General features: G+C 41.7%; 1 protein-coding gene across 4 annotated transcripts in view; it reads left to right on the forward strand.

Moving 5' to 3' along the window:
* The first annotated feature begins 536 nt into the window (after nucleotides 1-536).
* JAKMIP2 (janus kinase and microtubule interacting protein 2) overlaps nucleotides 537-16246 on the forward strand; it is a 46353-nt gene continuing 30643 nt past the window's right edge. For all 4 annotated transcript variants that reach the window (XR_007206935.1, XM_048319689.1, XM_048319690.1 and 1 more), the window contains exons 1-2: nucleotides 537-678; nucleotides 15933-16198. Coding sequence is in view for 3 of the 4 variants with exons in the window: in XM_048319689.1 (XP_048175646.1) it covers nucleotides 16070-16198 (129 nt within the window). In the remaining variant the exon portion in view is untranslated. The remainder of the gene's footprint in view (nucleotides 679-15932; nucleotides 16199-16246) is intronic.

Genomic DNA, 16246 nt, shown 5'->3' on the forward strand with positions numbered 1-16246 from the left:
TTGGTGGCCCTCTGCCCAGGGGTTAAAGCACTGGTGGAGAAGGGAAGAGTGACTCATATAATTTACCTAGGCTTGTGCAAAGCATTTGATACTGGTGCTTCCACACAAGTGTCCTTGTCTCTAAGCTGGAAATACAGGGATTGGATAGGTGGACCCCAGGGTGAGGAAGGTCACACTCCAAAATGTTGTGGCCATTGACTTGCTGTCCAGAGGGAAACTAGTGATGAGGTGTGTCCCTCGAGAGTTGCAAGGCCTGGGGTAAGCTCCAGCCTGGGGCCTCGGGGGCTCCGGACGCCTCGCGTCACCCTGGCTGTGGTCCGAGGGCTGCGGCCCTTCGCCCCCAGAGGCCGGCTTGGTCAGCCCTCGCGGGCAGGGAGCCCTGCCGGAGCCGCGGGGTCCGGGGCGCCGCGGGCACTCCTCGGCCGGCTCGGCCCGCGCTCCCCGCGGCGTTGCCAGTGCTGCCGGGCGCGCAGCTGCGGCGGGGCGGGCGGGGCTGCCGCAGCCCCGGACCGGCAGCGCAGCCTCGGCCGCGGGGCGGCGGCGGAGTGGGCGCCCGCCCTCAGCGTCGGCGCGCAGGAGGCAGTGGGGCCGGTGCGGGCGCTGGAGCCGCCACGGCGGCAGAAAGATGGATGCGCCGTGCTCATCCCTCGCCGCTCGGCATCTTTCCCTGGCGGCACGGTGAGCGGCGGCGGCGGCCGGGAGGGTCGCCCGGTGCTCGCGGCGGTAGAACAATGACCGGCCGGCTGCGGGGGGGTTGGGGTGGCGGCGCGGCGGGGGAGAGGAAGCGATGGAGGTGATGAACGGGAGGGGAGGGGAGCGCGAGCGGGAGCCGGCGCTGGTGATGGAGAGGAGATGGCGGGAGAGGTGTGGCAGGCGCAGCCCGCAGCCACCTTAGCCTCCCGCCGGCCCTACACCATTGTGTGCCCGCCGGTCATTGTCCGCCCGATGCGGGCGCGGCGCGCTGGGTGCGGCGGCTGGGACAGGGAAGGGAAGGGATGCTCCGGGGCTGGGGGCGATCGGCGGAGCCCGGGCTGGGCCGCGGCGCAGCGGCGGAGCCCGAGCGGAGCGAGGCCAGCGCGGCCCTGCAGGCGCTCCCTGCGCTCGTTCCCACTTGCGGTGCATCTGTGCCCGCTCCCCTGCTCCCACGGCGGTACACTAGGCTTTTTGCCCAGCAGACTGTTCAAAATTGCACCTGTACGTGTCCTGGGTTTTCAGGGCTGGCGTGTCTATATGTGAGAAGACATTCTGTCTTGCAAACACAGACCCCGCAGAATGTATCTCTTTGTACGTGCAGTGCATGCTTTTTTCACAGCCACTGATAGAGGAAACCTGCCTCTTGGACCGGTGTGCAATTTACGGTTAAATTACCGGATTGCCATCCCTCAGCTTCATTTTGGCCACTTATGGCAGATCTAGATGCTACATTTGAGCTACCTTACGGCACTGAATACCCATTTGCAGCCTGTTTCTGTTTTTTGCTGTGAATGCAAATATTTAAAAGATGCTGCTCATACCTTACATGTTGGGAACATAGTAACTTATATATTTAAAAAATTTAATTTGATCTCTTGTAAGGAAAAAAAAATATGAGATTCATTTTTAAAAAAACATTAAAATTAAAAAACATTTAAAAATGTTTAAAAACATTTGCATTCTGATGCTGTCCTGTGCATCATGGTAAGGTGACATGTTGGACTCCCCTTCTCAACGTCTCTGATTTGCTGGGTCAGATTCTGCCGTGGTGCAGGTATCATGCTTGGTCTAAGCATCAGGAAAGCCCATCAGGAGAATGTTTTGTTCCTTTTCAGGAAATAACGTGAGGTTAGTGCTCCTGCTCTGACTCAGGTTTTGTTTCTATTGATCTGGCCTACTGCTCTGCATAGGAATTTCAAACCCAGGCCTGTTGTGCTGTAAATGCTGCCTGTGCTGGCACTCAACCTGGCTCAGATAGGTACTTCAGTGAGGTAAACACCTGGTGATTTTAAAAGGTTTTCTAGGAGCGGGTACGATTTTGGTGAAAACTGGGAGTGGTGAGACAGTCATTGTTGAAGAGGGCATAAGACACAAATACTCTTATCAGTAATTCTGTGTCAATCAAAAGATACCATGGGCACCTTGATACAAGAAGGACCTCAAACTATGAGAGTGTGTCCAGAGCAGGGTGACCAAGATGGTGAAAGGCCTTGAAGATGAGACTTAGGTGGAGCAGCTGATGACATTTGCTTTGTTCATCGTGGAGAAGAGAAGACTGAGGGGTGACCCCATCACAGTCTACAGTTTCCTCAAGGGGGTTAGTAGAGGGGGAGGTGCTGATCTCTCTCTGCTGACCAGCAGTAGAACACAAGGAAATGGAATGAAGCTTCATCAGGAGAGGTTCAGACGGGACAGTAGGAAAAGCTGCTTCACTGAGAGGGTGGTTGGGTACTGGAACAGACTTTCCAGGGGAGTGCTCAGGGCACTAAGCTTATCAGAATGATCAGAATGATATCATCTGAATGATGCTCTTAGTCATGTGGTTTAGTATTAAATGGTCCTGTGAGAAGCAGGGAGTTGGACTCAGTGGTTCTTATGGGTCCCTTCCAACTTGAGATATTCTGTGATTCTAATCAAGTTGTGTGATTGGAGCCAGTTCCACCTTTGCTTCCACAGGAAGCAAAATCCCAAGGAGAAGCCTCAGGGAGGAAAGGCTAGAAAGTTTTTGCTGGGGTTTCCATAGGAGTCCCCCAGTGGAGGTGGCTGCCAGGGGCTACTGATGGATTACCCCTTTGCTTTTGTCAGTTTCCCAGAACTGTGGCAACTTGGTGGTCTGCTGGAATTCCCTGCTTGTCAGCAGAACTCCTAGCAGAAAGGAGTAGGCTGTCAGTGACAGATACTGCAACCTTTCTGACTTCCTGCTCTCTGACTGACTGTTCTGGTAGTGCCTAAGGTAGAGAAATGTGGCTCTCGTCTTGTAGATAATTTTGAGCCAGGTATTTCCAGTGTCCTCTCCAAGCATAATTTCAGGCTCTGTGATATTGCTAATGCATTGACTCAGCCTCCCTTATGAGAACCTTGCACCTGTCACCTTTCAGTGGCTTCTGATAATCCCTCTGCTTTCAGAAGCCATTCCTGGCTAAATAATCTTCTGAATAAGAACTTCGGTATCCTGCACATTAAGAATTGAACATAAGGTGGAGCTTATGTATGTATGGCTATGTATGGTTGTGTTTTAAGGAGGTGATTGGCTATTTTAATTTGTAAATGTATGCTGGGTTCTGGTAGACTTTTACTATCAAGACTTCAATGTAGCTGGAAAGATGCTGCATAAGTTCTCTGTCATTACAAAGGATAAATGACCTCAGGGTATTCAAGCCAGGAAAATGCTGTGAAATGTAACCGTGGAATGATGCCCAGAATAATTTTCAATGTTGATCTCCATTCATGTAATAGTTGATATTGTGGTTTAGAAAGTTACGAAACTCGTCCTCAAACTGTAACAAAGGTGTGGTGATGGATTCTACTGTTGTAAGGCTGGTATAACTCAGATGTAGCTTGAGCAGTTAAAATCCAAGTTGTTTGTTAATGATAACTTCCAGGGTTTTCCCCTCTTCTTTTTTAACCAAACTGTGTGAGGCCGAAGATGCTTTCACTACTCAGTCATGGTAATTTTTAATAGTGGTAAATATTTTGCTTTCTATTGGCTTTGTGAAGTCATGAGGCAGCAAAATAGTCCTTACCAGATGCCCAAATTTTGAGTCACTTTCCAGTGATGTTGTATCTTCTAGGTTCTATCAGATTTCTCTTTAATCTTAGTGCATGGCAATGCAATATTTGTACTACAAGACTGCAAACCGAATGTTTTTGTTTTAAAAACCAATTTTTAAAATATTTATGTTAATGTTATTTACTTGAATTTATAATTACGTGTTTGTATTATGTGTTTCTAAATCAATAGCTTACTTAAATTCCAAGCAGGTAACATCTTCAAAGTTCCTCTATAAATCTATATCCTTTCAAGGTCAGGTCTTGATCAGATTATAACAAATTTATCTTCCCATCTTCAGGGATGGATGCTCTGCTGTCTTCTCTTTTTAGGTCTGTGCAAAGCATCTGAGCAGTTCTCTGTCATCAGCTCTCAAAATCCAGAATCCACGAGGGTAGAAAAATGTAATTTTGTTAGTACTTGTAGTTTCTGTATCTTTAAGGTCTATTTGAATTTCTTCTTTAAAATAAGAGGACTAGAAATCTTTGCTCCAGGAGGTAGAGCTCTAAATAGAAAATTCAACAGCATGCTGGAAAAAAACATGAGAAAGCTTTATGGTGTGGCCACACTGAATGCTGTCAGGTCAAATGAGCATAAACACAGCTTCTTTGGAGATGGCAGAACAGTGTGGATCAGAGTCTGCAGTTTGGACTCCAAAACATCCAATGAGGAACTTGAAAAGTAATACATGCATGTATTTTCAGGAACACAGACTTTCAGTTCTTCTCACTAGAACTGATGATGCTGTACGCTTTGCTTGCTGTGCATTTGGATCACTGGTGGGTTGCTGAGAAACCGTCACGCATCCTGGAAACTTTAGGATCTGCACTTTCTCTGGAAGATCATATTTGGACATCACATTTCCCTGAACAGTTGAACAGTCTGCATCAGCAATGGTCGGAAGAGAAGCAAAGTGAACTGATATATGTGACCGTCCACACAGCAGCATTACACAAGAAAGAGGCACACAAGTGCAGCACTCATTTTAGTGCACAGCTGCACAATGAAACCTTATTAGTTAACAGTTTAACAAATACCAACAAATAAGAATGCAAGTGAAGACTGGATAGACTACTATTCCATTTCTAACTTTGGATGAAATGTACTCTAATGAATAATAAAGCAGACTGATGTACCTGAGAAAATGGTTAGGCTAGAAGAGCTGGTATGGTATGCCAGATCTTCTTTTATGTTAAAAATGATAATGCAAAGTATAACAGCATCTCAGATTATTTTATAAAAAATAATGAACTATTTGAATTAATTAAACATCTGATGCTAAAATGCATGTTGTCTCATTTTTTCATTTTATGCATTCCTTCCATCTCCGTCCAGGAGGTAATATCTTCACCCCTGTACTCCATTTCTCAAGCTATTAGTTGAATGTTTTGAAATTGTGTATTATATTATTCCTTAAAGTGTTTAAGGGAAAGACTTGTTAAACCTTACATTGCATGGACTGTAAACAAAAGGCCTAAATAACATGGAAATTAAAACTGAAAAGAAGAAGAAACTGTTGTTGAAAATTGCATTGAGGTCTCAGGTAGTTTAGGGTAACCAGTAATGAGTGAGCAAATAAAATTGGGAGAAATGTTGAAGTTGGGGCTTCTCGATTTTTTTTTTTCCCCCCTGTATGTGCACTAGTTTGCTAATAGTCACTAAGCTGATTTTTTTTAATGGGTGTAGAAATACTTTCAATTTTTCATTTCTATAATGTAAGCAAAATCCTAGGAACTCTTAATGTTACAAGTGATAGAAAGTAATTAGAATCAATACTGTACTGTTTGGCATGTATTTGGGGTAGGCTTGGTGTACAAAAATTTTAAAAAGGCTTAAAATTGTGTTAATACATAATATACACTTAGATTTTCATGAACATGAATGTGATTTTTGTTTTAAGTTCTGTGTTTTGTAGGTAAGTCCTTGGGGATTTTTTTCACTGTATTTATTTGTACTTAATATTTAAGGTTCTGTAAGTTGCTCTGTTCCATCTCTGTGCATTGATGAGGAACAAAATGAAATGCAGTCATTTTTTGAGAATCTGCTTTATTTAATACAGCCCTTAATAATATCCCTGTTTTGTGTCCCCTCTCTGACAGGAAATTGTGATCTGTTACAATCAGTCTTAGGTGAACAAAGAGTACGTGGGGACTGTTGCACTGGAAAAAGATTGGATTATTTGCATCTGAAAGAACAGTTGTGCTGGTTACTATTTGGTAGCTTATAACTAAGGGAAGACTGCATAATTAATTTGGAAGCACTTTCAAGAACAAACCTGTAAGTTTAGCGTGTGTCCAGTACGTGTTTCAGAGGGACAGTGGATAGCTGACAAACATCTGTGCCTTCACTGTGGTTGGATCACTGCCCCAGCGGTGTCTCCAGCAAGGCTGTGTGCTTGCAGATCCCTTCTGCATTATGTCACTGTTTTTTGTGGATTACAACATGACCTACATGTTGCTGTTTTCTTTGAACATGCAGTGGGTGTCCATGACCTGCATGGTATCCTGCGTTAGGTGAACTCAATGAGGATTTCAGCATTATCCTTGGAAATTTATTTGAAATTATATGCAGTAGCTTAATGCTTATTCAAATCTCTCTGAAATTACCTTAAAATATTTTTCTGGTTTCAGCCTTAATGAAAATCTGCATGTTCAAGACAGTATCCTGAATGTCTTGTAAGTGAAATCTCTTTAATTTTTTTTTGTGCTTTGTCACATCATGTATGAACCAGCATCTCAGCTGGATCTAATGGGTGGTGTTTCACGCTTACACCTTTTCCAGCTGAGAATCCAGCTCATCACCTCCTTATATGGGAGGAGAATACTGCTGCCCTGGTCATTATCATACAAATGGAAGCTGGTGCTTCCATTTTAAAGCAGCACAGTTCAGCTAAATATCGTCCTGTAAGTTTTCAGGGTTACATTTTAAATAGTAAATGGTAAGGATAAATTCTACATGTAACATGAGTTTCACTTTATTCTAGTTGTTTGTCAAGTTCTGTTCTTCCCATTGTGAGCAGAGCTACTTGAGTCAGCATGTGTGGTGTTACATGGTACATTTTCATTTGGTTTGTTTTGTTGGAAAACATGGGCAAGGCATGATGGGTACTTGTTTCTTAGCTGAGCAATGCCACTGGTGGAAAAAATTTCTGTTGTTTCAGACCATTCTTAAAGAGTTCACAAACTCTAGGGATGACAAAGGAACCTATCTTCCCCCATATGATAGAAGGGTAAGATCCACAACAATTCACAGATGAGAAAAAAACATTGCTGGTAATGTTTTTATTTTTAGAGATATTTTGACTCTAAAAGATGTATAGAAATGACTAATGTAAAATATGTGTTTTCATTTCTGATGGAAAGCTAATGTGAAGAGACAAACTGTTTGCTTAGTTTTTGCTGAACTTCCCCGGTAATGGGAACATTCATATTCTTTTCACAGAAAATGGAAGGAAAAGGCAAGAGGGATACAGGATATGGGAAATTAGCAATGTGTACATGAGGTTCTTTAAGGCATTAATGGCAGTAGAGTGGGAGAAGAAAAATACATTTTTTGAAACTATCTTGAACTGCAGGCTAATAAGAAACTGCGAAAAGGTAGTAATCTGGTTGGAAGCAAGGTATTCAAAAAAGAAAACAGTTCATTATAGAGACCTGTGTTGTTAAAAGTTAATGTGGGAGGCCAGAGTGCTGATTCTTTTCTGATCTGTTCTGAAACCAATGTCTGCGTTTATTGGCTGTATCAAGAGCTGAGCTAAAAATGGCAAAAACTTCCAAAGTTAACCTTACTGCTTTAAGTAGAGAAATTACTTAAATATCTGACAATTTTTAGTAGTGAATGTAAGATAGCTTCCTCTGGTATCTGTAAGACAAGAGGTGATCATTCATACGGCCTTAGAAGGAAAAGGAAGGATTTTCAGGAGAAGGATCTGGGGCATGAACTTTCTCTCACTGTTGTTTTCTTGTTTATATGCATTTCAGTTAAATAAAAGAGGGTTTTGTTGGGTTGTTAAAATCAAATAAAGGAGAGCCTGATACTATAAACTCCATGAATTGCAGTGTTTCTCTTCCAGGTGGTGTGTGTTGTCTGGTGGTTGAGTGTGATCTACTTGCATGAAATAATGCACAAAGTACAAAACCACTGAAATGTTTTGTTAGGCCCCCATCTTGCAGTGAGCTGGGCAGGTTGATGAAGCTTGTCCTTGTTCTGACAATCCTGCCATTCTTAAGTAGAGTCTCCATTCAGTATCCATTTGCATCTTATGCTGAAAAGTACCGATTCTGGAAAATGTCCATTTCCTTTTGGGGTAGGACAGGATTTTCTTTTTCACTGATAGTGTTCTCAGTGTGCATTGTGTTATGCCAACTTCAAGAAAATAACTGTATGAGAAAGAGACAGATGGTATTTTAGCCATAGAATACTAGAATATTGTTTTAACAAATCTGCTTAGCTTTGCTGCGGGTAACAATAATGCTTCTGTCCCCTTTTTACTGTTTCCATGGAGTCGCCAGCTACTTGCATAGGGTTTTTTTGGTTCATGTTTTAGAGCCAGGGCCAATGGTAATTTTAGCATGAGCAGCCTAGCAGCACCAGATTCATCCTGTATTCCTTATGTAGAGCCCCATATCCAAGGGCTATTGCGAGCTCAGTTTGGAAGGTATTTTAATATTCCTGAAAATTATTATGGTATTGCTTAGAAATCTAACTACAGTACAGTGATTTTTGTGCAGTCAAAATCAGAGGGTGTTTAGGATTTGTCCTGAAGAGCTGTTTATCGAGTCTGAGCTGAGTTTTTGGGTTGATGTTGGCATGCTGAATTATCATGCAATGGTAAAATAATGTTTTCATTAATTACGTATTTTGTTAAATGGCATAACATATACAGGATGGTATGCAATAATTAGGGCTTGAATTTTATTCTGAAAAAAGGCAAAACATAGATGAAACCTGGTACATAAAAGCCAAAGCAAAGACTTAATTTAGGATTCATTCAAATCCCACTAGACAAATGAGACAGGTTTTGGAGACGTAGGGAGGTGTGTATGGCCAGCGTTCCCCTTGTAGCTAGCAGAGCTGGTGCAGTGATGAGAATTAGCTTATGTGGAAATATTATTTTGTTAAAGTATTGCTTAAGACTGGATCAATGAACAAGCATGAATCCAGTCTGGCAACTGGGATGAAATTTCCAGCACATAAGCACCGGAACTGCTCCTCTAGTTCCAAGGGATTGTCACCATTTTGTGGGAGTAGAAAATGCCTCTCTCAGAATTGTTGCAGATTGTTGGCAGAGATGGTGAAGCACAGAAAGGTCATGAGGATTTGCCAAGGATGAAAAAGCTTCATGTAATACTTGCATCGTGCTTGTCATGTTCTGAAGTTCTGGTTCTAGAGTCAGGATTGTGATCTAGACCCAAGGTGCTTGGATTAGCAGTTGTGATTTGGAACCCACCCTCATGTTAGGGTTACCTCGCCTTTTCTGATGGAGAATTGGGTCGGTGGGGTTCCAAATTAGCGTGTTAATTGTTATCTTGGCAAGAGCTGAAATGCTGGCTCTGGACCCAGAGAAGAGCAGGTTTAGATCAGAGTTTTTGCTTGTTCACATAGCTAAATCCACTTCACAGTGGAGCCACTCCTTGAGCAGAACCAAGTGTCTGAGAGCAAGGTGTTGGGAGGAGCACACGTATGAGTTAGGGTTTCTATCTGCTCTTGCCCTCAGAAAGCAGAAAATTATAACTGAAATTAAGTATGACCCTTGGTGTGAGCTCATATGGAGGCATATGGAGGCTGCTTCTGTTATTGCACCCTCAAATACTTATAATGGGCAAGAAGAATAAAAGCCCCTTTCTTTTAATTGCAATTTTAGCTATATACACCTTGTTCATTGGCAGTAAAATTATTTGCCCATGTGGCAGGTTCCTCTTTAGAACGTAAATGATCACACAGATGAGACAATTCAAAAATTTCTGATAGTCCCTCCCTAATACTTTAGGTGCTATGTTATTCCCAGAAACTTCCTGCTGGGACTGCCGATTTTGGAGGAGACAGTGAGAGATGCTCTGTTAGAGGTGATCAGTTGATCCTTGAAATTGACATACAGATGAGCTGGTGCTTGTACTAACATCCTTCTAAAAGTATGTTCTTCCTTGTAGTAGGGACTTCTGTGGAAGAGGACTATCAAATACTGGGAGTAAGTAAGCAAACTTGGCATGTGCCCTGTTCCTCATTGTTGATAGAACAGGTTATATATATTAATTCACTGAGCTGTTAACTTCTACACACTGGTAAGAAGTGATTGTCACTTTGGCTGAACTGCACAGTTTGCTCAGTTTTGTGTTGTCTGAAACTACCTCTCCTGCTCTGGAAGACCTGAGACCATTGATGCTTTGTCCTTTCTGATAAGTCTCACAGAATCAAGTGTACTAGTATGAACAGTGAGCAGATTTACTTTGAGCACCTCACTCTGTTGCTAAAAGGGGAACATTAGCACTTAGAGAAAGGTCAGTGAGGTTTGGAGCCCCAGCTGAGGTTCAGTCAGGTCACAAAATCCAAACCTGGCAAGGGACTGGACAGACAATAACTTACAGAGGCAGAGTCTTTTCCAGAGTTAGCATGCAGTGATGATGTGGTTATAAATGTATGTCTGGCAATACTCCCAACAGAATCCAATCTGACAAGGGTTTGCAGCTTCAGGCTGCTTTCTTTATCATGAGAGCAGCAAGCTTGACTTGCAATTGTGTAAGTCAGCTTGAGAATGGAAGTTGGGGAAGAGTGGCTGCTATTGATTATGATCTTTATGCTGTAAAAGCTGTTCTGCCAGACAACCAGTTGATGTCAGTTTTAGTAAATAAATCTTGGCAAAATTCACAGGTGGTGTGAACTGAAGCAACACTTTTGCTACCGTTTTCAACAGTGTATGGTTTGAAGGAGTTGCCTGGTTTTGACACAGCTGTTTCATTTTTAAGTGTGACAGTATATAAATCAAAATAATATTCTTAGCAATGATACATTGATTTCACCGTAGCTGGGCGTTTTAATAAGATACTTTAAATATTTCTGAAAGAAAAGTATCAAGGTTTCAATTTATTTTCTGTTAGACAGGGAAATTCTTAACTTCCAAGATTTTTCACACTACACAAATTACGACTTTTTTAAAACCAGCTCTAGATTTGGAGACTGTATTGAAATCTACCTAGATTTGACCTCTTTCTTGTTAGTCAGGAATATATTTCTACCTGCCATGGACACATGTAGGAGAAGGGTATTTGCCATTAGGTCATTTAAGTCACCATTGAGAGATGCCAAGGAAGCACAATAAGTGGCTGCTGAAGCTATTTACTTTTTATTTCTGTACAGGTAGGCTTTTAAAAATACTGTATGTGCTTAGACCTCCTGGATGACATAGCCTGCCAAAAGGCAATTTGTTTTCCTTTGAGTATCCTTTTACAAGAGGATACTGGCAAATGGAGGCTATCCATTTATTTCACACCACTACAAACAGTACATATGAGATGTCCAGTAAGTCTGCTAGGTGGCTAATAATGAAAGTTTCCTCCATGAAGTATAGTGATGTATTTTTTTAGTGAGGATTTTGGTAACTGAAAAGAACTTCGAACTTTGCTATGTCAGAATAACTTGCTAGGGATATGCATAGGCTAGAGGTGGAGATGACATTTGAAAAAAAAAATCTTCTGTGACCTCCTTTGCAAGTGAGAGAGGTGGAAAAGAAAATAGTATTTTTTTAATGTGCTCATTATTAAAATAACGTTTTAAAGAACCTGGAAAAAAGGAGGTATGGATGGCAGGGAATAGTCAAGGTATTAGGAACTGAAACATCTGATCCAGTCCTAGTAAAACATTGTTTTCTGTCACTTAAAATTTGTCAGAAATAACCTGTGTGGCATTAAAGAAAACAGCATTTAATCCCCTATACATACACATATATGTATGTGTGTATGTGTGTATATATATGTGTGTGTGTATACATATATATATGTATATATGGGAAGTGTCAAGTGATTGCCCAAATGAGAAGTCTACAAACTTGGTGATTCTACTAGTGAAAGCTGTAGCACTACCAAAGAGTGTTCTAGGAAACGTGAAAACTTCACGGAATCGTTTAATATCTAGCCAGGAAAAGGCCACAGTATTCAGGTCATAGAATCATAGAAGGTTTGAGTTTAAAGCCCATCTCGTTCCACTCCGCTGCCATGGGCAGGGACACCTTCCACTAGACCAGGTTTCTCCCAGTCCTGTCCAGCCTGGCCTTGAGGATGGGGCAGTCACAGCTTCTCCGGGCAACTTCTGCTGGGCCCTCACCACCCTTACAAGTAAGAATGTCTTCCTTATGTCCAATCTAATCCTGCCCTATGTCTGTTTGAAACCATATGCCTTTCCTAGTTTATTACTGCACTTGCATCTTAGCATTGTGGCATATGATAGAATTACATGGGGCACATCCCTGTAGAGGGCTCAAAATCTGTGAATAACACTTCCTCACAATCATGCATACAGTTTATTTTATCCTAACTCAGAGCAAGTATGATAGTTGGCAATACGGCTGACACATCACAATGTCTCCGATCACTTCATTTTGTTACAGAAATGGTAAAATAGTTGGCATAATTTACCTCCTGCATGGGAAAGGCAGAAAATGTTTTAAGTATTTGAAATATTGTCATATGGAATGAGATCAGAAAACAAGGCCTGAGCAGAATTAATTCTGTTCTGCCACATTTGATCTGCTGTTTCTTGATAAAGTGAAGTGTTGTGCATATTATGTTTAACTCCAAGATCAGTACAATGTGTCTAAAGTAGCTTGGTGTGCCTAGTAAAACAGAAACGTGGGGTAGTACAATTATCCAGAATACTTCACTATATATTTTATAGGTAAATACATGCTTTTATTTTAAAAAAGTACTTTTAAAATGTACATTATAATTATGATTGGTTGTCATTTTTTTTCCCGTGGTAGACTTTCATCCCACAAACATGCATTTCTCAAATACAAAGTTCAGCCACAGTGTAGCAGCCTACACCAACTATTCAGCCAAGCTACACTTCACTTAGTGTGGGCAGCATTTGTTTCCCTTCCTTTGCTTTGAATCGACAGGTACTACAAAATCTCTTAGCTCAGATACCTTCTTCCTGTTTGGAAAAAGAAAGACTGCTGAGTCTGCTCTTGATTTTCACAATAACCCAAGGTGTTCTAGAGTCCTGTGCCTGGATCTGATAAATCACCACTTTGAACTGTAGTGCAGTTATATTCATCATGAAACACCTGTCAGTGAATATTTTCTATTTTTCTCTCCAGCTTGCCCTGCACAGTCTTGTCTACTGTATTCCAAGTAATTTTCATTTGAATCCCAGTCTAGTATGCCACACACCTATGATTACAATATATGTCTTTTAGCATTCAAGGCTATGGTAAAGAGAGCTGGATTGACACTGAAAAGAGCCCAAGCATCCAAACCAGAGAGGTTACTCAGCAGAGATGAGAGCTGGGGAGTACTTGTGCCCATCTTCAGCAAACACCAAGAGCAGATAGCACCTATGCAACAAAGAGAACTGTTCAGTTACATTTTACTTTAAACATGATTTCATATTTAAAATTGAATTGGGCTAAATGGTGCTTCTCTGGATCTCTCTTGGGAAAGAAAATTAAGATGTGTTATTATGAATAGTCTGGATACTGCTTGACACTGTTGAAGTGTTCTTAGTCAGATCAGAGCTATGAATTCTCAGCCCATCCTTACCCACCCATCACTGCAGCATTCTGGTGCATATGTGGCCTTGTTCAAAGAGCAAGAAGAAACGGGAGTGCATTAATTTATTCATTCATCAAGATGAAAGGCAGTATGGCTGATTAAGATTCTAAGAGTTAATAGAATTCTGTTTCCTTCTTTTTTCTAAGTCCCTAGGCTCATCTTTAAGTACATTTTATGGATTTAGTTACCATGGGAGACATATTGGTCTCCTGTTTCTGCTCCTGTTCCAGTCAATGGCAAAGTTCCCTTTTACTTTAGCGCTGTACAAACCGGTAAAGTGGTTTTCGACTACAGGCATTTTTTGATATTTCAAGTATGATTTTTTTTTTTAGCTGTACTTGGGTAGGCAATTGGATATCTATTCCTTTGAAACTTTTTATTATGGGGCTGTTTTGCAGTGGTTCAGTTTTGCAGTGGTTCTCCTGTGAAGTTATTTCACACAAGTGTCTCTATGAGTTTCGCTATTTCAGATGCCTCTTGCATTTGGTGGTTCTCATATTGGGCAGCTGTTGCATAATTAGCAGTTTTTCTACTTGCTATAAATGTACAGCTATATGCATATTCTTCTGTAATGAGGCCTGCTGGGAGATGCATTAAGATAAGGTACTGTGATGGCTGTGGTACAGAAGCATGCTGTGCAGTCAAAATGGACAGCAGCATCTGGTGTTAGAAAAGGGAAAGGTTTTTCTGTGTTTTGGAAAGTACTTGGTTCACAGTAATTGAATTGGATATTTGAATAAGTTGTAAGATCATTGGGGCAGAGACTACATCTAAAATTTTTGCTCTTACCTCTATGGTATGTAATAACTAACTGGGACAGCCTTAATTTTGAAAACTTTTTAGTGTGTGAGATTGCTCCTCTGACTTTGAATGGAAATACTATTGCTGAAACAGGACCTTTTGTTCTGAAATGCGGGACAGAATCCCTAGGTCATCCCACTTTCCATACTGACTGTATCACCATACGTAACAGGAGATTTGTTACTGTACTTTGCCTGCTTTGTTTTGTGATACTGGTGGCAAATCCCATATGATTTTCTGGCTAAACCAGGTTTGTGGATGCTCTCAGTTGTACAAAACAGCACTCCACAGCTGGAACATGACAGGGAAAGTGGCCTACAGCTTGCAAGTGATCCTTCTCTATCAGCCTTAGTATTAAGCTGCTGTCAAAATGTCCTGATGCTGTCATTGTAGCACTCTAGAGAAGAACAGGGGTGAGTAAAGTGCCACGGGAAATGCCTTCAGGTGACTGGTTGGATCTAGTGGAACAGCCTCAAAATTCCCTCTTGAAACACAGGGAAATTAAGTTCTATTCTTGTCCTTCCTTCTACTGATGCATGCAAGTTTTTCTTGCGTTAAACAGGCTTTCCTGTTTGGAGGTCTCTTTACTTCTATTTTAGCAGAGGAGATTATGATTCTATTTATGTTTTGTACCTAAAGCAAATAAAATATAAAAATTAATGTGCAACCTGACGATAATGCAGGAAAGCTTGCCTGGAATCTAGCATTGGAGCACTGATCGTTGTTGCTGGAAAGTTTTACCACTACCACTACACTATGCTCTGTCCCTTTCTTTGCAGTCTTAATGTTTCAGTGCTTTGCCCATCTCCAAGTTGATATACCAGATCTCCAAACATTCTCTCAGCTAGTGGCCACAAATGGGAATAATAATGCTATCAAATTTAAATGAATACAGGGATAATGATGATGTTCGTCTAATGTCCAGAATTTTATTTTATACTGTTAATAACCAGATGTTAAACCCCCAATTGCTAGATTATGGTGTGATATTGTAATTTCTTGCTTCATTTGTAAATTAGGATCTTAATCCTCCAAAAGGCGTAGGCGCTCATTTCTCACTCCATGGGGACGATTTCTGGTCTGAACAGGCCCTTGCATGTTACTAGTTTTCTGCTTCTACAGAGACCTGGAATGCTTATGAGGACTTCACTTGCCCTTTCCTCCCGTGACAGATGGTAGGAGTGTTGTGGAGAGTCTTTGAGTTTGGCACTGGATCTTGCAGGGGATCAGGGGTTGGGAAGGGGATGAGAATGATATTGTTGGTAGATCCTTGAGACTGTAATGTCTGCTTTGTGGTTACCTCAGACTGCAAGGATTGGATTAAATAACCCGTCCCTTCTAGTCCTGTACTCCCAACAGCACTAATCTTTATGGTAAATGAACTCCTATCTTCAATGCACCCTGCCCCTTTCTGAGAACAGAAAAAGGGCAAACATGGAATTCCCACAAGTGTGCCAGGCTGGTGTTCAGAAGCATGGTTGTTCTGGGATCTCCATCTCCCTTGCAGGTTTTCAGACAAAGATTGCAGTGTTTGGAGATGGGAGCTCTCTGTTGTGTTCTTAAGCATGTGAGCTGTCCAGCTGCACTGTCCACTGACAAATAATAGTATTTCTTATTTCCCACAGGGCTTCCAAAGCAGCTGAGTCCAGGACCTCAAGGAATGTCACGCAGTAGTTGCTGAACTAACTGGCACTGAAAGGAACAGAAAAAGATGGCAGTCCATATTTGAAATAAACACGTGGACTCTCGCTGATAAGAAACCATGTCAAAAAAAGGACGGAGCAAGGGCGAAAAGCCTGAGGCACTGATTGTTGCCCTGCAGGCTGCCAATGAGGAACTCAGGACTAAACTAACAGACATTCAAATTGAGCTGCATCAGGAGAAATCTAAGGTGAGTGAGCGTTTGGTTTTAAGTAAAAGTGTCTGCTGAAGAAGACAA

Source organism: Corvus hawaiiensis, chromosome 15 (assembly GCF_020740725.1).
Source record: "Corvus hawaiiensis isolate bCorHaw1 chromosome 15, bCorHaw1.pri.cur, whole genome shotgun sequence".
Classification (NCBI taxonomy): Eukaryota; Metazoa; Chordata; class Aves; order Passeriformes; family Corvidae; genus Corvus; species Corvus hawaiiensis.